Source organism: Electrona antarctica, assembly GCF_951216825.1.
Source record: "Electrona antarctica genome assembly, chromosome: 11".
Classification (NCBI taxonomy): Eukaryota; Metazoa; Chordata; class Actinopteri; order Myctophiformes; family Myctophidae; genus Electrona; species Electrona antarctica.
In genome coordinates this window covers 32,367,641-32,389,418 of record NC_136792.1, presented here as the reverse complement: position 1 = coordinate 32,389,418, position 21,778 = coordinate 32,367,641, and the positions used below count along the sequence as shown (strand labels likewise).

The 21,778-nt window shown below is 43.1% G+C and overlaps 1 protein-coding gene across 1 annotated transcript in view; it reads left to right on the top strand.

Moving 5' to 3' along the window:
• LOC306932112 (cilia- and flagella-associated protein 337-like) overlaps positions 1-18,290 on the top strand; it is a 47,602-nt gene extending 29,312 nt beyond the window's left edge. Inside the window, exons 12-20 of the mRNA XM_079513814.1 lie at positions 469-570; positions 3,178-3,291; positions 5,074-5,264; positions 6,497-6,694; positions 9,045-9,496; positions 13,128-13,255; positions 15,465-15,605; positions 17,162-17,297; positions 17,797-18,290. Of these exons, the coding sequence (XP_079369940.1) occupies positions 469-570; positions 3,178-3,291; positions 5,074-5,264; positions 6,497-6,694; positions 9,045-9,496; positions 13,128-13,255; positions 15,465-15,605; positions 17,162-17,297; positions 17,797-17,845 (1,511 nt within the window). The 3' untranslated portion in view covers positions 17,846-18,290. The remainder of the gene's footprint in view (positions 1-468; positions 571-3,177; positions 3,292-5,073; positions 5,265-6,496; positions 6,695-9,044; positions 9,497-13,127; positions 13,256-15,464; positions 15,606-17,161; positions 17,298-17,796) is intronic.
• Positions 18,291-21,778: the final 3,488 nt, after the last annotated feature.

Genomic DNA, 21,778 nt, shown 5'->3' with positions numbered 1-21,778 from the left:
TTTATCTTAGATTCATCATATTCCATTTCTAGTCTTATGTTATGTTATTGCTGCTTTTTTATGCAATATAAAAGGGAGGCTAGATTTGAAAAGTCTAACTGAAAATGATTGATGTATGGTGAGACAAATTAGTAGTATTGGTAGTGAATGTTGAACACTATGCATCCTTTGTGTCTTCTTAAATGTTTTGGTGAACATGGACTATATTATGCATGCAAGTTTGGTATTGACTTTGAAGAAAATGTAAACGGTATGGATGGTCTACGATTACAGTATGTACAACTACAACATATGACTGATGCTATATAAATTGATGATTATAAAGAGCATGTTTTCTATTCTTATAATTAGACATGTCTTCCACTCATGGTACATCAGTGACTAAGGCTTAGTTTATGAAGCAAAAAGTAATGGTCCGTTTGAGTTTGACACAGGCCTCTGGTTCGCTTCTGTTTCCCCTCTGTACAGGAAGCTGCGACGGAGAGATCACAGTGTGGAATAACAGCACAGAAAATGTCCTTAGAAAACTAGGGACGCACGACCAGCACAGCAAACACGCAACTCAGCAAGGTCACACACCCGTAAGGACACACAATGACTTGGGTCACGACGCATCTCCCTATATAGGCCCCGCCCATTTCCGTCAGGATAGATTTTCCACCATTTTCTTAAAAACACTTTTTGCTCCTCCTCCTACAGATTTTGTCCAGATCTCACAGAACTCGGCACACATGATCTCCGGACCTATCCGAGAAAACACCACAGGCAGAATTTTGATCGGCTTCCAAAGTTAGAGGGAGGGGCCTATTTTACGAAAAATGCCCCACGAACCAAACGTCCAATCCACCCCAAATTTGAATCACATGTTGTGGGTGATTGCATCAACACAGAGCCAAAATAAATTCCATTTTCATCCATAGGGGGCGCCGCACATGCGAAAAATGTTGCAAAAACATGATTTTGGGAAGATAAATCCCCTCCAAAATACTTACACATGATCACAGGGGTGATGTGACATTGTAATTGGCTAGCACAATTTGTGGGATGGGGCCTATATTTGAGATTGCGGCAACCACACTCCAGAATTGCATCTTTCTAGTTTCTCTTCTGTCCCTGTTTTGGCCTCTTATGTGCATTGGTGATTCTACTTGTTTCAGAAATACAAATGTGATCAACATTTTTGTTTAAAGTATAAAGCTACAGTATGTCTCCCCCAACCTATCAATAAAGATCAGACAGGGTTAATACAGAAATGATCCTCTGCCAGTAACTTATATTGGTGTTTTGATCGTTTGATAATTCATTTAGGAAATAGTTTTTCTTCCCATCCTTCAGCTCTTCACATATCGTCTCTGTCGGGTGGAAATATGTCCAAAACTGTTACTTTTCAGGATAAAAAAGAAAAAATATCTACAAGCTCAAAATGTGACACTTTGCACCATGTTTCGAGCTTGTGGATATTCTACTTTTTATGTTTTTTGCGTGATCACAAAGGTCATTAATTTACGGAACACAGAAAGTGTATAGAGATAAGAGGTTTCTGCCCGACAGCAACGATGTACTGTAGGCCTGCATGTGAATGTGTTAATGTAGGTCCTCTCCCTACATGTGTCCCAGTGTAATGTAGGTCCTCTCCCTGTGTCCCAGTGTAATGTAGGTCCTCTCCCTGTGTCCCAGTGTAATGTAGGTCCTCTCCCTACATGTGTCCCAGTGTAATGTAGGTCCTCTCCCTGTGTCCCAGTGTAATGTAGGTCCTCTCCCTACATGTGTCCCAGTGTAATGCAGGTCCTCTCCCTGTGTCCCAGTGTAATGCAGGTCCTCTCCCTGTGTCCCAGTGTAATGTAGGTCCTCTCCCTGTGTCCCAGTGTAATGTAGGTCCTCTCCCTGTGTCCCAGTGTAATGTAGGTCCTCTCCCTACATGTGTCCCAGTGTAATGTAGGTCCTCTCCCTGTGTCCCAGTGTAATGTAGGTCCTCTCCCTGTGTCCCAGTGTAATGTAGGTCCTCTCCCTGTGTCCCAGTGTAATGTAGGTCCTCTCCCTGTGTCCCAGTGTAATGTAGGTCCTCTCCCTGTGTCCCAGTGTAATGCAGGTCCTCTCCCTGTGTCCCAGTGTAATGTAGGTCCTCTCCCTGTGTCCCAGTGTAATGTAGGTCCTCTCCCTGTGTCCCAGTGTAATGTAGGTCCTCTCCCTGTGTCCCAGTGTAATGTAGGTCCTCTCCCTACATGTGTCCCAGTGTAATGCAGGTCCTCTCCCTGTGTCCCAGTGTAATGTAGGTCCTCTCCCTGTGTCCCAGTGTAATGTAGGTCCTCTCCCTGTGTCCCAGTGTAATGTAGGTCCTCTCCCTACATGTGTCCCAGTGTAATGTAGGTCCTCTCCCTGTGTCCCAGTGTAATGTAGGTCCTCTCCCTGTGTCCCAGTGTAATGTAGGTCCTCTCCCTGTGTCCCAGTGTAATGTAGGTCCTCTCCCTGTGTCCCAGTGTAATGTAGGTCCTCTCCCTGTGTCCCAGTGTAATGCAGGTCCTCTCCCTGTGTCCCAGTGTAATGTAGGTCCTCTCCCTGTGTCCCAGTGTAATGTAGGTCCTCTCCCTGTGTCCCAGTGTAATGTAGGTCCTCTCCCTGTGTCCCAGTGTAATGTAGGTCCTCTCCCTGTGTCCCAGTGTAATGTAGGTCCTCTCCCTGTGTCCCAGTGTAATGTAGGTCCTCTCCCTGTGTCCCAGTGTAATGTAGGTCCTCTCCCTGTGTCCCAGTGTAATGTAGGTCCTCTCCCTGTGTCCCAGTGTAATGTAGGTCCTCTCCCTGTGTCCCAGTGTAATGTAGGTCCTCTCCCTGTGTCCCAGTGTAATGTAGGTCCTCTCCCTGTGTCCCAGTGTAATGTAGGTCCTCTCCCTGTGTCCCAGTGTAATGTAGGTCCTCTCCCTGTGTCCCAGTGTAATGTAGGTCCTCTCCCTGTGTCCCAGTGTAATGTAGGTCCTCTCCCTGTGTCCCAGTGTAATGTAGGTCCTCTCCCTGTGTCCCAGTGTAATGTAGGTCCTCTCCCTGTGTCCCAGTGTAATGTAGGTCCTCTCCCTGTGTCCCAGTGTAATGTAGGTCCTCTCCCTGTGTCCCAGTGTAATGTAGGTCCTCTCCCTGTGTCCCAGTGTAATGTAGGTCCTCTCTCTGTGTCCCAGTGTAATGTAGGTCCTCTCTCTGTGTCCCAGTGTGGATTGAGTGGCCAGATGTACTCAGAGAGCCGTGATGCTGTTACCAGACTGTTCTTCATCCCAGGACGCACGGCTATGACCACAGCAACAGGTACAGTAAGCTCATCATACTGTACTTTTCATGTCGGCATTACTTATAGCACTACATCCAGGAACAGGTGATGGCATCCTTATTTTGGCCATGTCATTATGGTTGAAACATATACAAAAAGAGAGGGAGAAAGAGTAAAAACTGCCACACAGCACTACTGCCACACGACACTGCCGTGCGATTGATTATAACATATGGTGGTTAATCACTTCAGCCCATGTGCTCGGGTGGCGCAGTACTTATGTACCTGTCCATTGCAGTGCTTCCGGCTTGCCGAGCGAGCGCCTACAGACTCTACACAAACACAATTGCTAGTGTTGCGGAGAGAGAAGCCGGCTGGGGAGGGGGATCTTTAGCTGGGGCAGTGCCCCTCAGACCCCTCACAATCTGTGAGGGGTATTGAATGGGAGGAGTAGGATGGAGGCACTACAGTACGTCCTCTCGGTGGAGCCTCCTCAGTGGCAGGTGAGCTAGTATAGGGTACAACAGCACTGACATCACAGAAACGTGTCTGAGGGTTAATTGGCATAACGGGAGAAAAAGTAAAAAGAACAATAAGTAGAACACTGGGCTCCTCGGAGCACAGGTCTCCATCAGGCCAGGTAGCTTATTTTGGTCCAGCAAAGTTTGGACATTTTGTTCCAAACGGCCCCACAAACTTTAAAAGCCAGATGGAATATGAAAAATGGATGGTTCTGTCTTGATCACAGGACTATTAGCGATCATGTATACAGATGTGTGTGATGTTTGGACAAAATCTGTAGGAGTAATACAAAAAAAAGTGTTTTGCAAAAATCTACCTCCTACGGGCGCTATAACAGGCCGATGTGATTTGGGGCAGAGGTTCTTCTCTGGCCTTCAGGGAGTCTGAAAGGACAGGGGCGAAAACATCACTTTGGCCTCGCCTTCGAGACAATAATGATAATAATAACTAGAAGCTCGACTGGCCTGCAGCTGGTCTCGCTTTAGCACCACAGGAAAAAAAGAGGTGGCTGAAATGTGCCTGAATAATGTGTTTTATATTAACTGTACAATTATGTGAAAACACTGAGGTTGGGATAATAAGCCTAGAACCTTGGCAGAGTACTTATGAATAGTCTGTGGAAGTGTGAAGGCAAGTGGAGTGCTGGTAAGCTCGGCCCTAGCAACCAGACACCACGTCAACCCTATTCTGATTCTGGCAGCGGGATAATAACACATTTCAGCCCATAACCAAATGTTTGATTCAGTACATGTATCTCTTTTTGAGTTGAATTTCTCATGAGATTCATGCATCATGCATGGCTGGAGAAGAACTTGCCAAGTTCCACGTTAGCAATGACTCATCTCTTTGGTAAATTGTTTGCGTATACTCGCTGCAGTTCCGTTGCAGCAGATTCCTTATTTGCAGTTATTGTTTTCATTTGTTAATTGTATTGAAATAGTTTTTATGAGAGAACTTTTATTTGATGTATCATCATTTTGATTTGATCTGTTATTGCCTATTATCTACTCACAAATGAACAACTAATTCATCAATTAAAAACAAAACAATACAGTGTAGTACAATAAACCATCTGCATGTCACGTTATAGGCTTTGGCCTGACAGCGCATTGCGTGTTCGAGTCCCGTTCATGACGACCTTTGCTGCGTGTCTCTCCCCTTCTCTCTCTCCCTCTTTCCTGTCCGTTTTCACTTGTCTATCAATAAAGGCAGAAAAGCCAAAAACAAAACAAAAAGTCAAAGTGCAATAAGAAGATAATATGTCATCTCATGGGTGATGGGTCTTACTCTGAGTGCAGGTGGTGCAGATCTAGCGTCGTGTGGAGGTTGGGGCACGGTGCGGTTTTGGAACACGGCGCGCAGCACTCTACTGGGACAGTTCACAGCCCATGACACACACCTGGGCTCAGTCATCATGTGCGTCAGCCCCTGTGGAACATACCTCATCACTGCTGATGTGAAGGGACGGCTGAACGTCTGGGATATACAGGTCGGTGTGTGCTGCTGTGTAAGACAGTAGTTGACCCCCAACTTGATTTGGTCACAGACACCCATTTGAAAGGATTTCTTCAACATTTGTCAAACATTTTTGAAGATACCCAAAAACGTGTGTTTAACCCATTTAGATCTGAGAACTGATTCTACAAAAGAATGACTTCTAAATAATCGAGAGTTTTCAGAAAAAACTATTTTTCTGTATCAGTGCTTCTCAAACTATTTCTTGTCAAAGACCCCCAGCATTACATGTAATTGACCGCGAACCCCAATCTCAAAATATGTTGTTCCAGATTTGAGTTAAAAACGTTTTTTTGTTTTGCGCCACATATTCACTTTCACAAAAATAGCTAAAGTATAACATAATTCCCGTCCAGAATGGGTTAAACTCTTTCAAATTTTGCTGGGGACCCCGTGGAACACCCTCAAGGACCCCTGGGGGTCCACAGACCCCACCTTGACAACCAGTGGAAGAAGTTCACGTTAAACGCCTTAACAATTCCAATTTGGACTCCACAAACAGCATTGCCATTTATGCAAATACATTTTATTATGATTTATTAATTGATTGATTGCTCTGTTAAAGTATGTGAGAGAGAGAGAGAGAGAGAGAGAGAGAGAGAGAGAGAGAGAGAGAGAGAGAGAGCAGTACAGTACCATTTTGAGGTTCCTTTGCTTTATTTAAGTATTTCCATTTCCATTACTAAATACTGAGCTATATATTTCTGAGGCAAATGTACTTTTCACTCCACTCAGTCCACTGTTACTAAAACAATTGCCAAACAAACAGGAGAAGGGGTATTTGAGGTGCTGCTGACCTTGGTGCAGAAGTCTAAAAGGCTGCACACATCACACTACATGATGCCATGATGCAGCATATTAATATAATGATAACCAACCTTTCGACCTGGAATGGTCTGAAGAAGAATCCCTGAAGAAGACCATTCCAGGTTGATCATTAAAGGAGAATTTCGGACCAGTGTTTTTTTTCCTTTCTTTTTTTATACCGTAATCTGATTATATCCAACAACCTGTGGTAGAAAAAATAAAATAAAAAATAAAATCAGAAAAGATCTTCACATTTCAACTTTTTATGTTTTCTCATAGGCCTATTTGAATGCCCTATTTTATACTTCGTCACAAGACATGTCACGACAAGACCTAGCATACCGCGCTTCCTTTCCACCCCCGGGCAGCAATTCATGTTTCCATTCTCTGTCTTGTCAGGATTACTGCCTCCAGCCATGTGGGGGAGTGGCCAATGTACCTCCCGCTCTGATCCGTAGTCTCCGCCCCCACCTGGACCGTGTGACCCACCTGGAGACGTGTATCCATGGCAACAGGCTCCTCCTCCTCTCTGCATCCACAGACTGCAGCGTGGCTCTCAGCTACTTACCTGGAGACACTGTTGGAATATTTGGACAGGTGCACCAACGCACATACTGACACACATACACGCTGACACACACACACACACACACACACACACACACACACACACACACACACACACACACACACACACACACACACACACACACACACACACACACACACACACACACACACACACACACACACACACACACACACAACTATAGGCCTACGTTGTAAGGATATCAAACCTTTAGGAGTGGGACAGCATTGGAAATAGCTGAAAATAGCTGAAAGATTTAAAATAAAAAATGTATCACAGTGCAACATGCAGTAATGTCGTAGATCAGCGGAGCAGTGTGAATGAGGTGGCTACTCATAAAGCACAATGCTAACTGTGTCCTTCTGACACAACATCTGTGGCCCGTTAATTATTCATTATTTGACTATGATTGCTGTGCTGATGCTGCATGACCGGAGCATTAGTTTAGATTACACACAATGAACTTCTGTTCTCACTGTTCTTCTGAGTGTTGTATGTCGTTGCAGATCCACAAGGTCGAAACGTGGCGTGACGCAGCACATTTTGAGCTTGTAGATCTGCTACTTTTGTCATTTTATTTGAATCCTGAAAAGTAACTGCTTTGGACATATAAGGTTTCCACCCAACAGAGACGATATTTAACAGATACGCTGCTGTCATGGGGGCAAGGTTCCAAAAAAGCATACAAGCATAAGCACGCTATGTGTTCCATTTTGTCACATGATAGTGTCAAGCAAATGTAGCAAAAATAGCTGATCTATTTATTATATTTATGTATATATATAATATTTTTTAAGATTAAAGAGAGCCTACTGTCAGCTGTCCAGCAGTCCAAATATTATTAAATTAAATTTCAGAATGGTAGACCTGCAGCCTACCATTGCATGGCACATCTATGCACGGAATGTCTATGTTCACAGGCTTCTGTGTGCGGCCTAGAGGGCATCTGAGCATGTGCGGCACTACAAGTCTTACACTAAATGCATTCGGGAAACCCAGCCAATAACATTGGCTTCATTAGAACACAGGTTCTTTTTTCCCCCATTTCCTGAAAAGTAACAGTTTTGGACATACAAGCTCTCCACCCGACAGCAACGATATTGTCCTTGATTCAGACTATCAAGGTAAAGGCCTTAGATCACGTGCTGTGCTGCAATCCATGCAGGCTCTGGTACCACCCAAACCCCCAGTCTGCTGGCGGGATTATGTTTCTTGACAAAAATAATCAGCATCATGCATCAAGCCACACTTACTGTAGCCGCCGATGTGTTTTACGTCTAAGCAGGCCTATATTAAATGAGCCTGCAGCAGTGCCTGCATGCCCACAGTTTCATTTCAACTTGCCTGAGGCCCTGACTGAAGGCCACTGGTCCTCCTGCTCTGAACTCTGTATTATGCACGCACACACGCACACTTCCACACACAAACATGAGGCCCACACACATACTGCATTGACACATACAAAAAGCTGCTCTATGCATATATGTATGCTGCATGTACTGCACATACATAATGTAGTGTAAATATTCACACACATGCATACAGACATGAGGCACTACTTTGCAAGATCAAAACAAACTGAATAGCTTAACACTAATGGATCGGTAGTCTTCTATTTACTAAGGGCAACAACAAACTTGTTTCTGCTAAAAGCCATTATCAGTGGTGATTATGGCTTTTAGCTCAAATGGATTTGTTGTTGGCTCAACTGTGCTCCCGACACAGTTTCAGGATTGGGGTGCATGCTTCTACGTTTCCTTACTTTGCAAGATAACACTGGCTGTCCTACTTTTACAGTGCGCTGCCTTTGCCGTTGGCAATTATATAAAGTTATCACCTGCCTGGCTGAATTTATGCCTCCCAGTCTATTCTCGTGTCTTAATCATGGTGTTTGATTTAGTTTTGTTTGTTTGTTTTGCCATATCCTGTTAAGAAATAACTCAATAGTGTATAAAGAATAACCTTCTTTAACCCCACTCCTTGCATTTAATGTTTTTATTGGACTGTAGAGGTTGAATCCACATAGTGTAAAGTGTGCCTCTTGGGTGAATTCAGCCTCATAAATACTTAAACCTTATTCAAATAGCCTGAAAACACATTTGTATTCACAGCCTTCTCTGATGATGTATTACAGTACATTCATGCACACAGTTCATCCTGAGCACTGCCCTGCTGCACAACTGGAGCCTTCTGCTCAAGGGCACATTGTTGGTGCTGTTGCTGAGGGAATACATTTACCTCCTTGGCTCACATGTTATCGCAAACTAGCCGTCGGTTCCAATTTCAAACCAATTGCTGTCTACTCTGTACACAAAGTCACGTTTGTTATAGTTGGACTTTTTTTGCTGTTGTCTGTAGGAGGACCACTGGCGCCTGGAGACGTGTGAGCCTCCTCATCCAGAACAGGAGCAGCATGGGAGAGAAGACACAACCTCCAGACAGCCAGAGTCAGTGTCCTCTCAGGGTGCCCCCCTGGCTGACCCAGAGTCAGTATCCTCTCAGGGTGCCCCCCTGGCTGACCCAGAGTCAGTGTCCTCTCAGGGTGACCCCCTGGCTGACCCCCTGGCTGACCCCCTGGCTGACCCAGAGTCAGTATCCTCTCAGGCTGACCCAGAGTCAGTATCCTCTCGGGGTGACCCCCTGGCTGACCCAGAGTCAGTATCCTCTCGTGGTGACCACCTGGCTGACCCAGAGTCAGTATCCTCTCGTGGTGACCACCTGGGTGACCCAGTCGACGAGCACACACAGCTGGAGAGAAAAGCAGCAGGAGGAGAAGAGCCCAGAGGGGATAAAGAAGAAGCTCCGTCCAGGTGAATGGGTTTAAAATTACACTATTCACATTCAAGCTCTTTTCATTGCCTTACAGTCTCGCTGGTTCAAAGTGGCTCTGACTTTGACAACTGCTGCTGTTTAAGACAGTTGATTTATTTCCTAATTGGCAGCTGTTGTGTGTGTGTGTGTGTGTGTGTGTGTGTGTGTGTGTGTGTGTGTGTGTGTGTGTGTGTGTGTGTGTGTGTGTGTGTGTGTGTGTGTGTGTGTGTGTGTGTGTGTGTGTGTGTGCGTGCGTGTGAGTGTGTGAGGGGGTAAGCCTGAGCTGTGACAAGGATACGTACAAGCGTGGGTGGGATTCGGGCGTAGCCGATTAGAGACCTGACGAAGATCTATCAAGATCGAAACGCTGTCGTTTGTTCAATAAAGTAATTCTTTACCAAAAGAATGGTGTGCGGGACCTACAGTACCTCCTTCCATGACTACCTTATGTGTCATATACCAATGACAAATGTCATCCAATTGCGTAAATTCCTGTCCATTAGTGTATTGATTAGTTTTAAGGGAAATTGAGTCCCTATTCATTACAATGGAGGGGGTGGAGTGGAGCGGTGCGCTTCCTCGTCCACTCTGTTGTTGTGATCGCCACTTTGGAATATTTTTCAACACTAAGCGATAGCGATTACACCGTTTTAAAGTGGATTACAAGCAACTCAGCGGTCGGCGCAGATGCAGTGGCTGTTCAAAGGTAACTTAAAACATATAGGCAGTGAAGCCTGAAACACGATCCCACAATCCCAGCGATGATGATTATAATAATAATAATAATAATAATAATAATAATAATAATAATAATAATAATAATAATAATAATAATAATAATAATAATAATACAACTTTATTTGTAGGCATAAAACATAGGCATAAAACATTAAAATAATAGTAGTAATGCAATAGTGAGCACATGAATAACAAGGAATTTAAAAGATCAATTAATATATAACAATAGTGTAGAAGTAGGTCTTGAGCTGTGCTTTAAAAGTGTCTACATTGGCTGCCTGTCGAAGGTATAGTGGGAGTTTGTTCCACGGTGTCGGCCCGTAGAAGTAGAAAGCTGCTTCACCGTGTTTTTAGTTGCCATTTTTTTAGGCACAGCGAGCAGGCCAGCAGTGCAGGAAGACCTGAGGGGGCGGTTTGGGACATATTTAGGCAGGCAGTCATGTAGGTAGGAATGTGCAAGACCATTGAGAGCTTTATAAAAAAGTAAAATAATTTTAATCAATCCTAAAATCAATCCTAAAAACAACCGGAAGCCAATGCAGTGAAGCTAAAACTGGAGTATGTTCTCTCAAGGTGAAACTAGAAAGGTCGCAATTTTAAAAAATTGCAAAGTGTGGTTGCCGCAGTGGCTTACATGTGCCCCTCCCACTGATATTGCCAGCCAATTACAATGTCACGTCACCCCTGCGATCATGCGTAAGTAATTCGGAGGGGATTTATCCCCCAAAAATCATGTTTTTGCGACAAACGGTTACATTTCTCGCATTTGCGGCGCCCCCTATGGATGAAAATGGAATTGCTTTTGGAACTTGGTTGAATGAACCACCCGCGACATGTGATTCAAATTTGGGATGGATTGGACATTCCGTTCGTGATTTATGGCATTTTTTGTGATATAGGCCCCTCCTACTAATTTCGGACGACGATTACGGCCGAACGATACGCACTACCAAAATTCTGCCGATGGTGTTTTAATCGGATAGGTCCAGAGATCATGTGTGCTGATTTTTGTGAGATTTGGACAAAATCTGTAGAAGGAGCAGCAAAAAGTGTGTTTTGGATAAAATTCAAAATGGCGGAAAATCTATCATGACGCAAATGGGCGTGGCCTATATGGGGAGATGCGTCATGACCCAAGGAAGCCAGGGAAAAAAACTATTTGATTTTACGACCTACGATTCACGAGTTATAAGCCAAAACGTAAAGTTGGCTGTTATAGCGCCACCATGAGGCCGACCGATAACATTATAAGTTGATTAATTTTAGTAATTATTATGAACCTACCCTCCAAGTTTTGTAACTTTAGTGCTTACAGTCTCTGAGGAAAAAATACTTGAATGTGAGAAAATACGAAAAATCGCATTTTCCCATTCATGTCAATGGGGAAATTCTATTCACTAATAAATTAATATCAATTAAACTATACAACATTTCTCTTAAAAAAATACAAGCACATCCTTCCCGATGAAGCCGGTCAATTTGAGATATGGCTCAAGTGCGTACAGTCAAAACTGTGGGAGGAGTAGCGAATCAAAAAAAAGACTAATCCAATGGAATAATAAAGTGTTACAATTGCAATAGTCTGGTTGCCCTGTTAGGGCAACCACACTAAAAAGGCAATCTTGGTAATGATTAATGTGTGAATTAAAAGTCAATTCAGAATCTTTACTGTACTGTTACTTTCTACAGTCAGGTTGCCAAGTCTGCTTATTGTCTCCACCAGGCCGAAGGCATGGGGAGAGAGTATGTTTTGCACTCCGTCCGTGTGTGTGTGTGTCCGTCCGTCCTTCCTTCCGTCCGTCTGTGTACAGCTAATCTCCGGCACCGTTAACCCGGTCGATGCCAAACTTTGCACACACACTCCTGGATGCCAACGATGAACCTCTGCCCCGCATTTTCCAGAACGGCCTGTTATAGCGCCACCATGAGGCAGCTTTTTACATTTTTACCTAAAACTGCACCGATCTGCGTGAAACGTTGCATGCACACTCCATAGAGGCCAAGGACAAACCTCTGACCTGCATTTTCCGCATCTGCCTTTTATAGCGCCACCAGGAGGCCGACTTTTGTAAAACACATTTTTTGATATTACTCCTCCAGATTCTGTCCAAAAATCTCACAAATCGTTACACAGTATCTCTATGGTCATGTGCTCAAGTCGGATCTGTCCGATATTTCATATTCCATCCTAATTGGCTATAATTTGAACAAAAGCCTCAAATCATGAACGCAGCATGCAATTTACGTGAAATCTTTCACACATTTTCTTACTAGGCTGAGGAATATATCCCACCCTTTTCACATTGGCCTGTTATAGCGCCACCAACAGGTTGATTTTTGAAAAACACATTTTTGTAACAAAATGCCTCAAGTCATCCAATTGCCATCAAAGGCAAACATGTTTATATTACTCCTAAACATTTTGCCAAACATCTCACACAGTCCTATCCTCCTGGTGGAGACCTGTGCCCAGAAGGGCACTTTTTCTAGTTATTGATTATTTCTGCTCACTAGAACCGATTATGAGAACTTCTGTCTTGTCTGTCTGTCCTCATTTAGCCTGAGAAAGTTCTCACTCATCCATCATTTGATGCTAGACAGACAAGTCAACAACGGGTCTAAAGCACAGGGATCATCTGGAGCTACAGAAAGATATATTTGGGTATCATCTTCATAGAAATGGAAATTCACTCCGTGATTGGTAATAAGTTCTCCCAACGGCAGTATGTAAAGGGAGAACAATAGAAGACCAAGAATTGAGCCCTGTGGAATACTAGAACCGATAAAACAGTTACATTTAAACCTCAAGAGATACATTTGACATGGGTGCTGACAATGTCGGCAGTGGGTTTTGTCTGTACATTTAAACGACTGTGTTTGTTGTCTTTACAGGAATGGAGTTCCGGCCTCGTCATCCAGTGGTGGCAGCATATTGGGCAGGAGCTTTGAGGAGAGATGGGATCAAAAAATGATGGAGAAAAAAGTTGCAGACAAAGATAAAGGCTCAAGTCCTGAGACTGGTGGGTCGCTGATTTGGTTTGGATCTGCAGCATAGCGTGTGTAGGTGTGTTTTCGAATGTGGCCATGCATACAGAACTCAGTCTCAATTTATCAATTGTTCTCTCTCAAAGTTAAATTAACACTGAGAATTAGATGTTTGTCTATAGGTCTGTGTGTTACAACCTTTTATGACAATATATGGGGTCTAGGCTCCAAAGGAGTAACATATTGGCCTTGGACTATTTTCTTTTGAAACATTTGGACAATAACAAAGCTTATGCACGCCTTCTTCTTGTAGATGGCCTGGTAGAGACAATTAAGCGGTTAAGGGACCATAACGTCCATCCTCTTATTATTAGATGGTACTATTCATATTGATCCAACGTACACAAAGGGTCAGTGTGAATGTCACTATGTCAGAGGAGCGCAGAACCCTGAGTACTGGAGCACCTCAGGGCTGCGTTAGCTCACCTGTCCTTTTTACTCTGTATACTTAAAGATGGAGTGCCACGATTTTGTTCCACCCTAAAACATGATCATCAGGTATTATTATAATATAAGGAGGAAGAACGTTTTCCAAAAAGTGTACAGTATTCAGTATTTGTTAAAATCATGCTTTTATGTGGACACGCCCACCAGTTTATTAAGGATGCCTGGTTTGCCTGGTGATGGGTGGTGATCCACCTGAACTGAAGCCGCACCCACAGCTGTAGTTGTATGATAAAGGGGGAGGGGTTAGGGGAGGGGCTGATAGTGTCACTATATTACTGTTTATTTCATTGGCCCATTTGACTGTCAAGGGTTCAGCCTCCAGGAAGAAACCCTAAATACAAAGTTAATACACCATTGCACATAAAAATGACTCCAGGGTACTGTACACATAGACACATGAAAAACTGGAAAAATACAAAAATTGTGGCACTCCATCTTTAATGAGTGTAGAAGTGGCAACCCGAATAATTACATCATTAAATTCTCGGATGATACTGCCATTTTAGCCCTTCTGGATAAGGATAGGGATTTAGCTGACTACTTTTTAGAGGTACAGAGCTTTGTAAAGTGGTGTGATGACAACCACCTTGTTCTTAATGTTAAGAAGACACAGGAGATGGTGTTTGACCCCAAGAGTATTGGTGATCACAGGCCTGTGGTCATTCATGACTCAGCCATCTCACAGGTCTCCTCATACAAATACTTGTGCATCTGGATTGACAACTCACTAACTTGGAGCACACATGTAGACAGTCTCTGTAGTAAACTAAAGCAAAGACTGCATGCACTTCCTCCGGCGTCTCAGGGTTCATGGTGTTGACCAAACAATTATGTTAGTGTTCTATCGAGCAGTCTTGGAAAGCCTGGTCAGACTTGGTATCACAGTTTGGTTCGGTAATCTCTCAGTGCAACTGAGGTCCAAATTGTTCAGATTGGTGCAAACTGCAGGGAAGATCATAGGGGTAAGACAACTCCCCTCACTGCAGTCTATTTATGAGCAGGCTACATTAAAACAGGCTAAAACAATTGTCAGTGAAGTTACCCATGTTTTAAATGGAGAGTTTGTAATTCTGCCCTCTGGGAGAAGGTACAAAGAACCAAAGTGAAATGTTGAACGAGGCTCTGAAACAGTGACTGTAAGAGGTTAGATTATTCACACTATGTGTGCACTGCGTAATGTTGTGTCTCCCTCTGTTATGTATTTTGTTTGTCATTAATGTTTTGTGTGTGGCTGCAGCAGGGGTGAAAGCCCAAGACAAATTTCCCTTGTGGACAATAAAGTTTACCTTGACCTTGACCTTGATATGTGGCTATCAAGGATCACAAATGGGTAACAAAAAAATGTGTAGCCTATATGTATTGAGAAACATTTGCTTTACAGCCGATAGGGCAAGCATATGAGACGTCAGGGTGGCCAAGGCCAAAACTACCAACAGAACCCCAACCCTACCTGAAAAGGAAAAAACTAGTCTCTAAACTACAAACAGAAATTACAATATAAACTACCTGACTAAACAAAAACAATGGGCCAAAAGGGGGGAATAAAATATCACACCCTTACCAATACGCTTCCCTTTTATGAAAATGTACCCAGGAGAAGGGTTTGAGATACTATTATAGCTTACTGTCGTCTGTAGCCTACTTTAAACACTTGCATGTTCGTGTGTGTGCGTGCGCGTGCATGTCCGTGTGTGTGCGTGCGCATGCGTGTTCGTGTGTGTGCGTGCCCACGCTCAGGTACATTCAGTGGCCTGCATGTGGAGGACCTGCAGTCTGTTGGCCAGTTATCCAGGCCAGACTTTGTGACCCACCCTCAGCGCTACTTCAACAAGAGACAAGACCCCAGTCCTGCATGCACCACCACACCCAGTGGAGGAGGTACACACGCACGCGCGCACCCGCGCACCCACACACAAACCCACACACACACACACACACACACACACACACACACACACACACAGGCCTATCCAAAGGTTTACGTATAGTCAAATATATCACTATAAATCTGTTCCCTCCTGGACCCCCTGGGGTTTAAGAGGTTAAAACAGGGGTGTCTCAAAATTCAGAGGGGCTCAATACCATGAGGAAATATAGTAGTAGTACTGCATCTCATGTCCAGTGTTGGGAAACATTACTTTTAACAGTAACTTGTTACGTTACAGGATTACCGCCATTAAAAGGTATTCTGTAACGTTACAGGATTACCTTAGAAAATAAACAACTTAAAACCCACCTGCGAGGAATTTTGGTAGCCTATACATAAAATCAAGAGGGCTTTGCCGATGCTAATTTGCATTGACGTTCTCCTCCTTTTGCCAATAAATCCCAAAAAGTCTTCCACGGCCTTACTAAAGGATAAGCTCTCTGTCTTCTCTCAATCTCTGCCATGAACGTAAACAAGACCATTACAGCCGTGTGTCACACCAAAAGTGGTGACCTCTTGAATACGGTAGAACGAGTACGCAATCACCACAAATACAAATTCTGTTACAGTAACGTTGTTACTTGTAACGCTGTTTACCCCAACACTGCTCATGACCGTTGGACCATAAAGGCACAAAGAAATGCATTGCACTACAACAATTTTATTTACAATAAACAATAAACCGCATTGCACCGCAATATCTATGGTCTTTTTTGGCAGTGTAGCCAAATGTATGTGGTGAACAAAACAAATGAATCCTTTTTCAGACTTTTGTTTTTACAGTCCACAATAATGTAACCGGGTGTGAAAATCTCAAACTCTTTAATAAAAAAAAAAAAAAAATCCTTTCTTTAACATCTTGGATGAAAACAGCACAAGGAACAAGCAGTTAGGAATAGGAATCCTTACAAATTCCACTGAGAAAAACCCAGGTTTATGTCAAACCCCTCAGAAATGTCAGTGTATGAATTTCACATGACTATAGTGGTGGAAAGTATAAATAATACATTTTAGGAAGGAAGCCGCAGACCATATAGAATCTGCCCTCATGCTCCGATCGGCCCCAGGACGGACTATGGACATTCTGGCCTACAGTATCTACAATTTATATGAATCAGTCTGTCCATCCGTCACACAGCATTGTTCCGTTTTATCGGTCTTTATTGTCTGTCTGTCTGTCTGTCTGTCTGTCTGTCTGTCTGTCTGTCTGTCTGTCTGTCTGTCTGTCTGTCTGTCTGTCTGTCTGTCTGTCTGTCTGTCTGTCTGTCTGTCTGTCTGTCTGTCTGTCTGTCTGTCTGTCTGTCTGTCTGTCTGTCTGTCTGTCTGTCTGTCTGTCTGTCTGTCTGTCTGTCTGTCTGTCTGTCTGTCTGTCTGTCTGTCTGTCTGTCTGTCTGTCTGTCTGTCTGTCTGTCTGTCTGTCTGTCTGTCTGTCTGTCTGTCTGTCTGTCTGTCTGTCTGTCTGTCTGTCTGTCTGTCTGTCTGTCTGTCTGTCTGTCTGTCTCAGCAGCACTGCCACTGAAGGCAGCATTTGATGAATGCAGTCTATTTCCCAAATACTTTCTGGAGAGTGAGGGGAGCGTTCTAACAGTGAGCTCCCACAAGCAGGAGGGGAGAGGCAGAGTCCTGCTGGGGGCCATGGACAGGTTAGTACAACGTGACAGCTATTCTTCACATACAGTATACAGTATACACTGTATCTGTGCACATTTATACACTCGGAGAGGGTAAACACATGAAGATAAACTTCTTCTTTTACTTTCGAAGCATCCGTTTCATTTAAAGTTTCCATACAAAGAATGAGAAATATACTGTAAGAGAGATGTGATTTGAAATGCAACAACATACTGGAAAACAAAGTATTGATGACCACATAAAGCTGCATATATAGCAAGGATATGAGCACAGATATTTTAGGACTTGTTTGTGTTTTTGTTCAAGGTTTTTGGACACAAAACTCCAATACTGCTGCTAGTTATTATAGTACTATAATCCTAAATTTATGTTATCAATATAGCTAAAAAAAAAAGCACATCATACAAAACTTTCAGTGAATACTGACTTGAAATACTGTGAATACTGTGAAATGTGAACAATAAATGTTGTGTAATAAATGATGTATATATAATTTTTTTATCACTCTAGAAAACCAAAGGGCACCACTGTTTCTCTTAACGGGACCTCAATGAAATGAAGATATATCAAATGCAGAGATCACTGCTGTCAACCCCCTCTGCTGCAGCATCCACTGTGCACGCACGCACGCACGCACGCACGCACGCACGCACACACGCACACACACACAGAAAGACAAAAGTAAGCATTCACCCCTAGCATGCAGTGCACCAATACATCCATACTGTGTACTAGCAAACACATACAGATAAACATCATTCCACGTTGTTGCAGCATTCCATTAGGATCAGACTGGGATCTGGTCAGCCTGCTGTCAAGGTCAATTACAGGAGAGAGAGAGAGAGAGTAGACTGAGCAGTGAGCACCTGGATCATATTGATCTGCGGTGCTTGGATTTTGCTGTATCCAACAGAATGAAACAGAATGTTTCAAAAACATTCAAGGTGAGAAAAACACAACACAACACAACATCAGTAACAGAATGATGTTGACCAGCACTTTCTATTAGTTTTGTGAGCCGTTGTGTTTGCACTAGAAGACAGACAACATGAATAAAAGTCTTTTGTTGTTATATTGTGTGTCAAATTGTTGATTTCTTAGCTAAGTAATGTGTAATAAGCATATGAACATGCAGCAAGGCTGCTGATATTGAACTGCCTAGCTTGTTCAATATCATTTCCTTGAAACATGTTTCTCTGGCATCATTTTGGAGCATGTGTGCAAGTTTGCTGCTGTGTGTGTGTGTGTGTGTGTGTGTGTGTGTGTGTGTGTGTGTGTGTGTGTGTGTGTGTGTGTGTGTGTGTGTGTGTGTGTGTGTGTGTGTGTGTGTGTGCGTGCGCGCGTGCGTGCATGGGTGCATGCGTGCATGTGTGTGTGTGTGTGTGTGTGTGTGCACGTGCACGCGTGTGCGTGTGTGTGTACTTTCAGCCTCCCATGACATATATTACTTCACACAATAAAGTCCCTATAGTTGTAATTCAACTGCGAAGAGAGTATAGGCTACAAATGGACACATGGAACTAAATGGACATGCAAGTGTCCATTTGCAGGAACTGAAGTTTTGTCAACTGATGAAATTACTGTAAGTCCTCCTGCATGATAGCATAAAGTGTAATGTGAAGAGCGTGGAAAAAGGGAACGTTTTCCTCCTATTTCATCCTTATGATCATAAAACCATAAAACTACTATTACGGTGGACTATAAAATGAAATATGAAACCTTGAAAGGACCAAAGGAGCAGTGTACTATTAATGTACATTGTAATAGTTTAGATTAGAATGGCAGACCGGCGAGAAAGTGTGAAAATCTCAGAGTGAAAGTGCTGCTGCAAGCCTCAAGGGTACGAGAAAAGAGAAAGGACATTTTTAAATGGATAAGGATAATGGATAAGGAACTTTTTTAAATGCCTGAAAAGTGGGGATTTGAGCCAGGGAAATTGCCTGATCAGGACTTACTGGAGGTATCAGTCCTGTAACATGCGTGCATGCGTGCATTTATTTGTTTTTGTGTGTGTGTGTTGCGTGCGTGCGTGCGTGCGTGCGTGCGTGCGTGCGTGCGTGCGTGCGTGTGTTGTGCACGCGTGCGTGTGTTGTGCACGCGTGTGCGTGTGTTGTGCACGTGTGTGCATGTGTGTGTGTGTGTGTGCTCAACAAAAAAGTTCATTGGCAGATCTGCGCTGGGCTGTCAGTCAGCCACTGGGAATGAGGTGAGGAGATGGAATGGCCTCTCTCCATCACAAGGTATAGGTGTTTGTATGCGTGCATCTAAACTAAAGCTGTCTAAGAGGGTCGCTATTAATATACAAGTTGATAAAGCATTGGCCGCTGCTGTTAAAATATAGACCAGGTGAACAATCCCCAAACGTTGTATTATGTACTGTATGTACTATGTGTGTTCAGACAAACAAACCCACTGAAACTCTTGTCGCACCTTTTACATCGGAAAGGTTTCTCCAGTGTGGAGGCACTGCTGTCTGCAGATTAACCGACTTGTCATCAGTGGAGGAAAAAATACTCAAATGTTTTACTTAAGTAAAAGTATCAATACTGCAATGTAGAAATACTCCTTTACAAGTAAAAGTTCGGAATTGAGAATGTACTTGAGTAAAATACTGGCATAAAAATGTACTTAAAGTACCAAAAGTAAAAGTACTCACTATGCAGAATGTCTCTTTTCAAGTTTTAAAATGTCTACAAATATTTTTGAAAATAGCAGATCTACAAGCTCACAATGTGTCGCATCCGCAACACATTGTGTGCTTGTAGATCTGCTATTTTCAAATGGCCGAAATGCATAGGGCTGAAGTGGTTAATGCATGTTTTGTGACAATAATCCAAATGTTCAAAGTAACTACTGTAGCAGTTTTCAAATAAATGTAATGGAGTAAAAGTACAATATTTGCCTCTGAGATGTAGTGGAGTAGAAGTAAAAGTATTTTTGAAAATATTCGAGTAAAGTACAAATACCACAAAACTGTACTTAAGTAGGCTACTGTACTAAGTAAATGTACTTTCCAGTTACTTTCCACCACTGCCAACTTGTCTACAGTGGTCTTTCTCCAGTGTGAATTCGGTTATTGGTTACAGCGCTGTTGATTATCTGACAGGCTGCTGAGTTCTGGTTGGTTACAGCGCTGTTGATTATCTGACAGGCTGCTGAGTTCTGGTTGGTTACAGTGCTGTTGATTATCTGATAGGCTGCTGAGGGATTCCTCCACTCCTTTTCTTTATGGCCATAAAGGTATTTCTATCTACGTCTTCTATAGAGCACCGAAGTCTGACGTCAATATCGGTAGAGGGCGCAAGTTCACTGGTTCATGTACTTTTTATTTGCATTGTAATCCCCATAGGGATATTTTACCTCATATAAGAACTGTGTTTGAAAAATAAACATGTCATCCAGGCCGCTTCACTCATATGGATATGAAGAATCAACTGACTGAGAGAAAATGCTATTGTTTGTTACTGCTACTGAATTGGTTACATTTTCGCTAGAAACAGACTGTATCATATATGAGTGACTGACTGTTGTAAACGATACAGCTTGTTTAATTTTGGACCACAATGCTTATATGAAACGATTTTAAGATGACCCCATGTTATTCTCCATAGAGAAATTACTTCCGTGAACCAGGGGAATCGAGGGGATGAGCGAGTGACGTCAGGACTTCGGCGCTCTATTGTCTGTCTTGGCCTATCCTATGCAAATCTCTGACAAAATTTCTTAAACAGATGCATTGGCGTACTTACAGTGTGAAAAAGGTTTTGAGGGGCGCTAGCCACACCTATGTCCAGGGGGACATAGGTGTGGCTAGGGTTGGTTTGAGGGTTGGTGTAAACACAAACATTGTGTTAACACAAAAATTGAATGTTGACATTGAATCCCAGCTTTGAGTGTTTGTGTAAACACAAACATTATGTAAACACCAACATTGAAAACACAAACATTGAAGACAAAAAAGTGAGGATGCAAATTGTGTTTGGCCAGAATGGGATGATGTATGATGATAAGAGCGCCCCTCACTTCACACGGGCTAATAAGTCAATTTTGTGGGGCACTGATCGGTCGAGCGCTTTAGCTATAGCCTAGCTCATTGGTTGTTTATAAGAAGATATGTCTGTTTAGAGACAAGCCAGTACTAAAAACTGCCTCCTGCCTTGCCAAAATAGTTCACCAACTGCTTCACAAGAACAACAAATCACACTTGTGTGAAGTGAGGGGTGATTTTTTTTTTTTTATCATGATGTTGTATGATGTGATGTCCATAGACTTTGCTGCCACATGATGTCACAGGGGGGTATGCAGATATTTTGGGGGCATGTAGATTTTTGGACTCTTGCTGATTTTTGGGGAGCATGAATAAGACAAACATTGAAAGTCCATCCATAGACTTGGCTGCCACTTGACGTCATGTGTGAAAGCCAGACGTTGGAGGGGATAGTGCTCCTCAAAAATGACATTAACATACTCTGTTAAGTCAGAGAGAAAGATG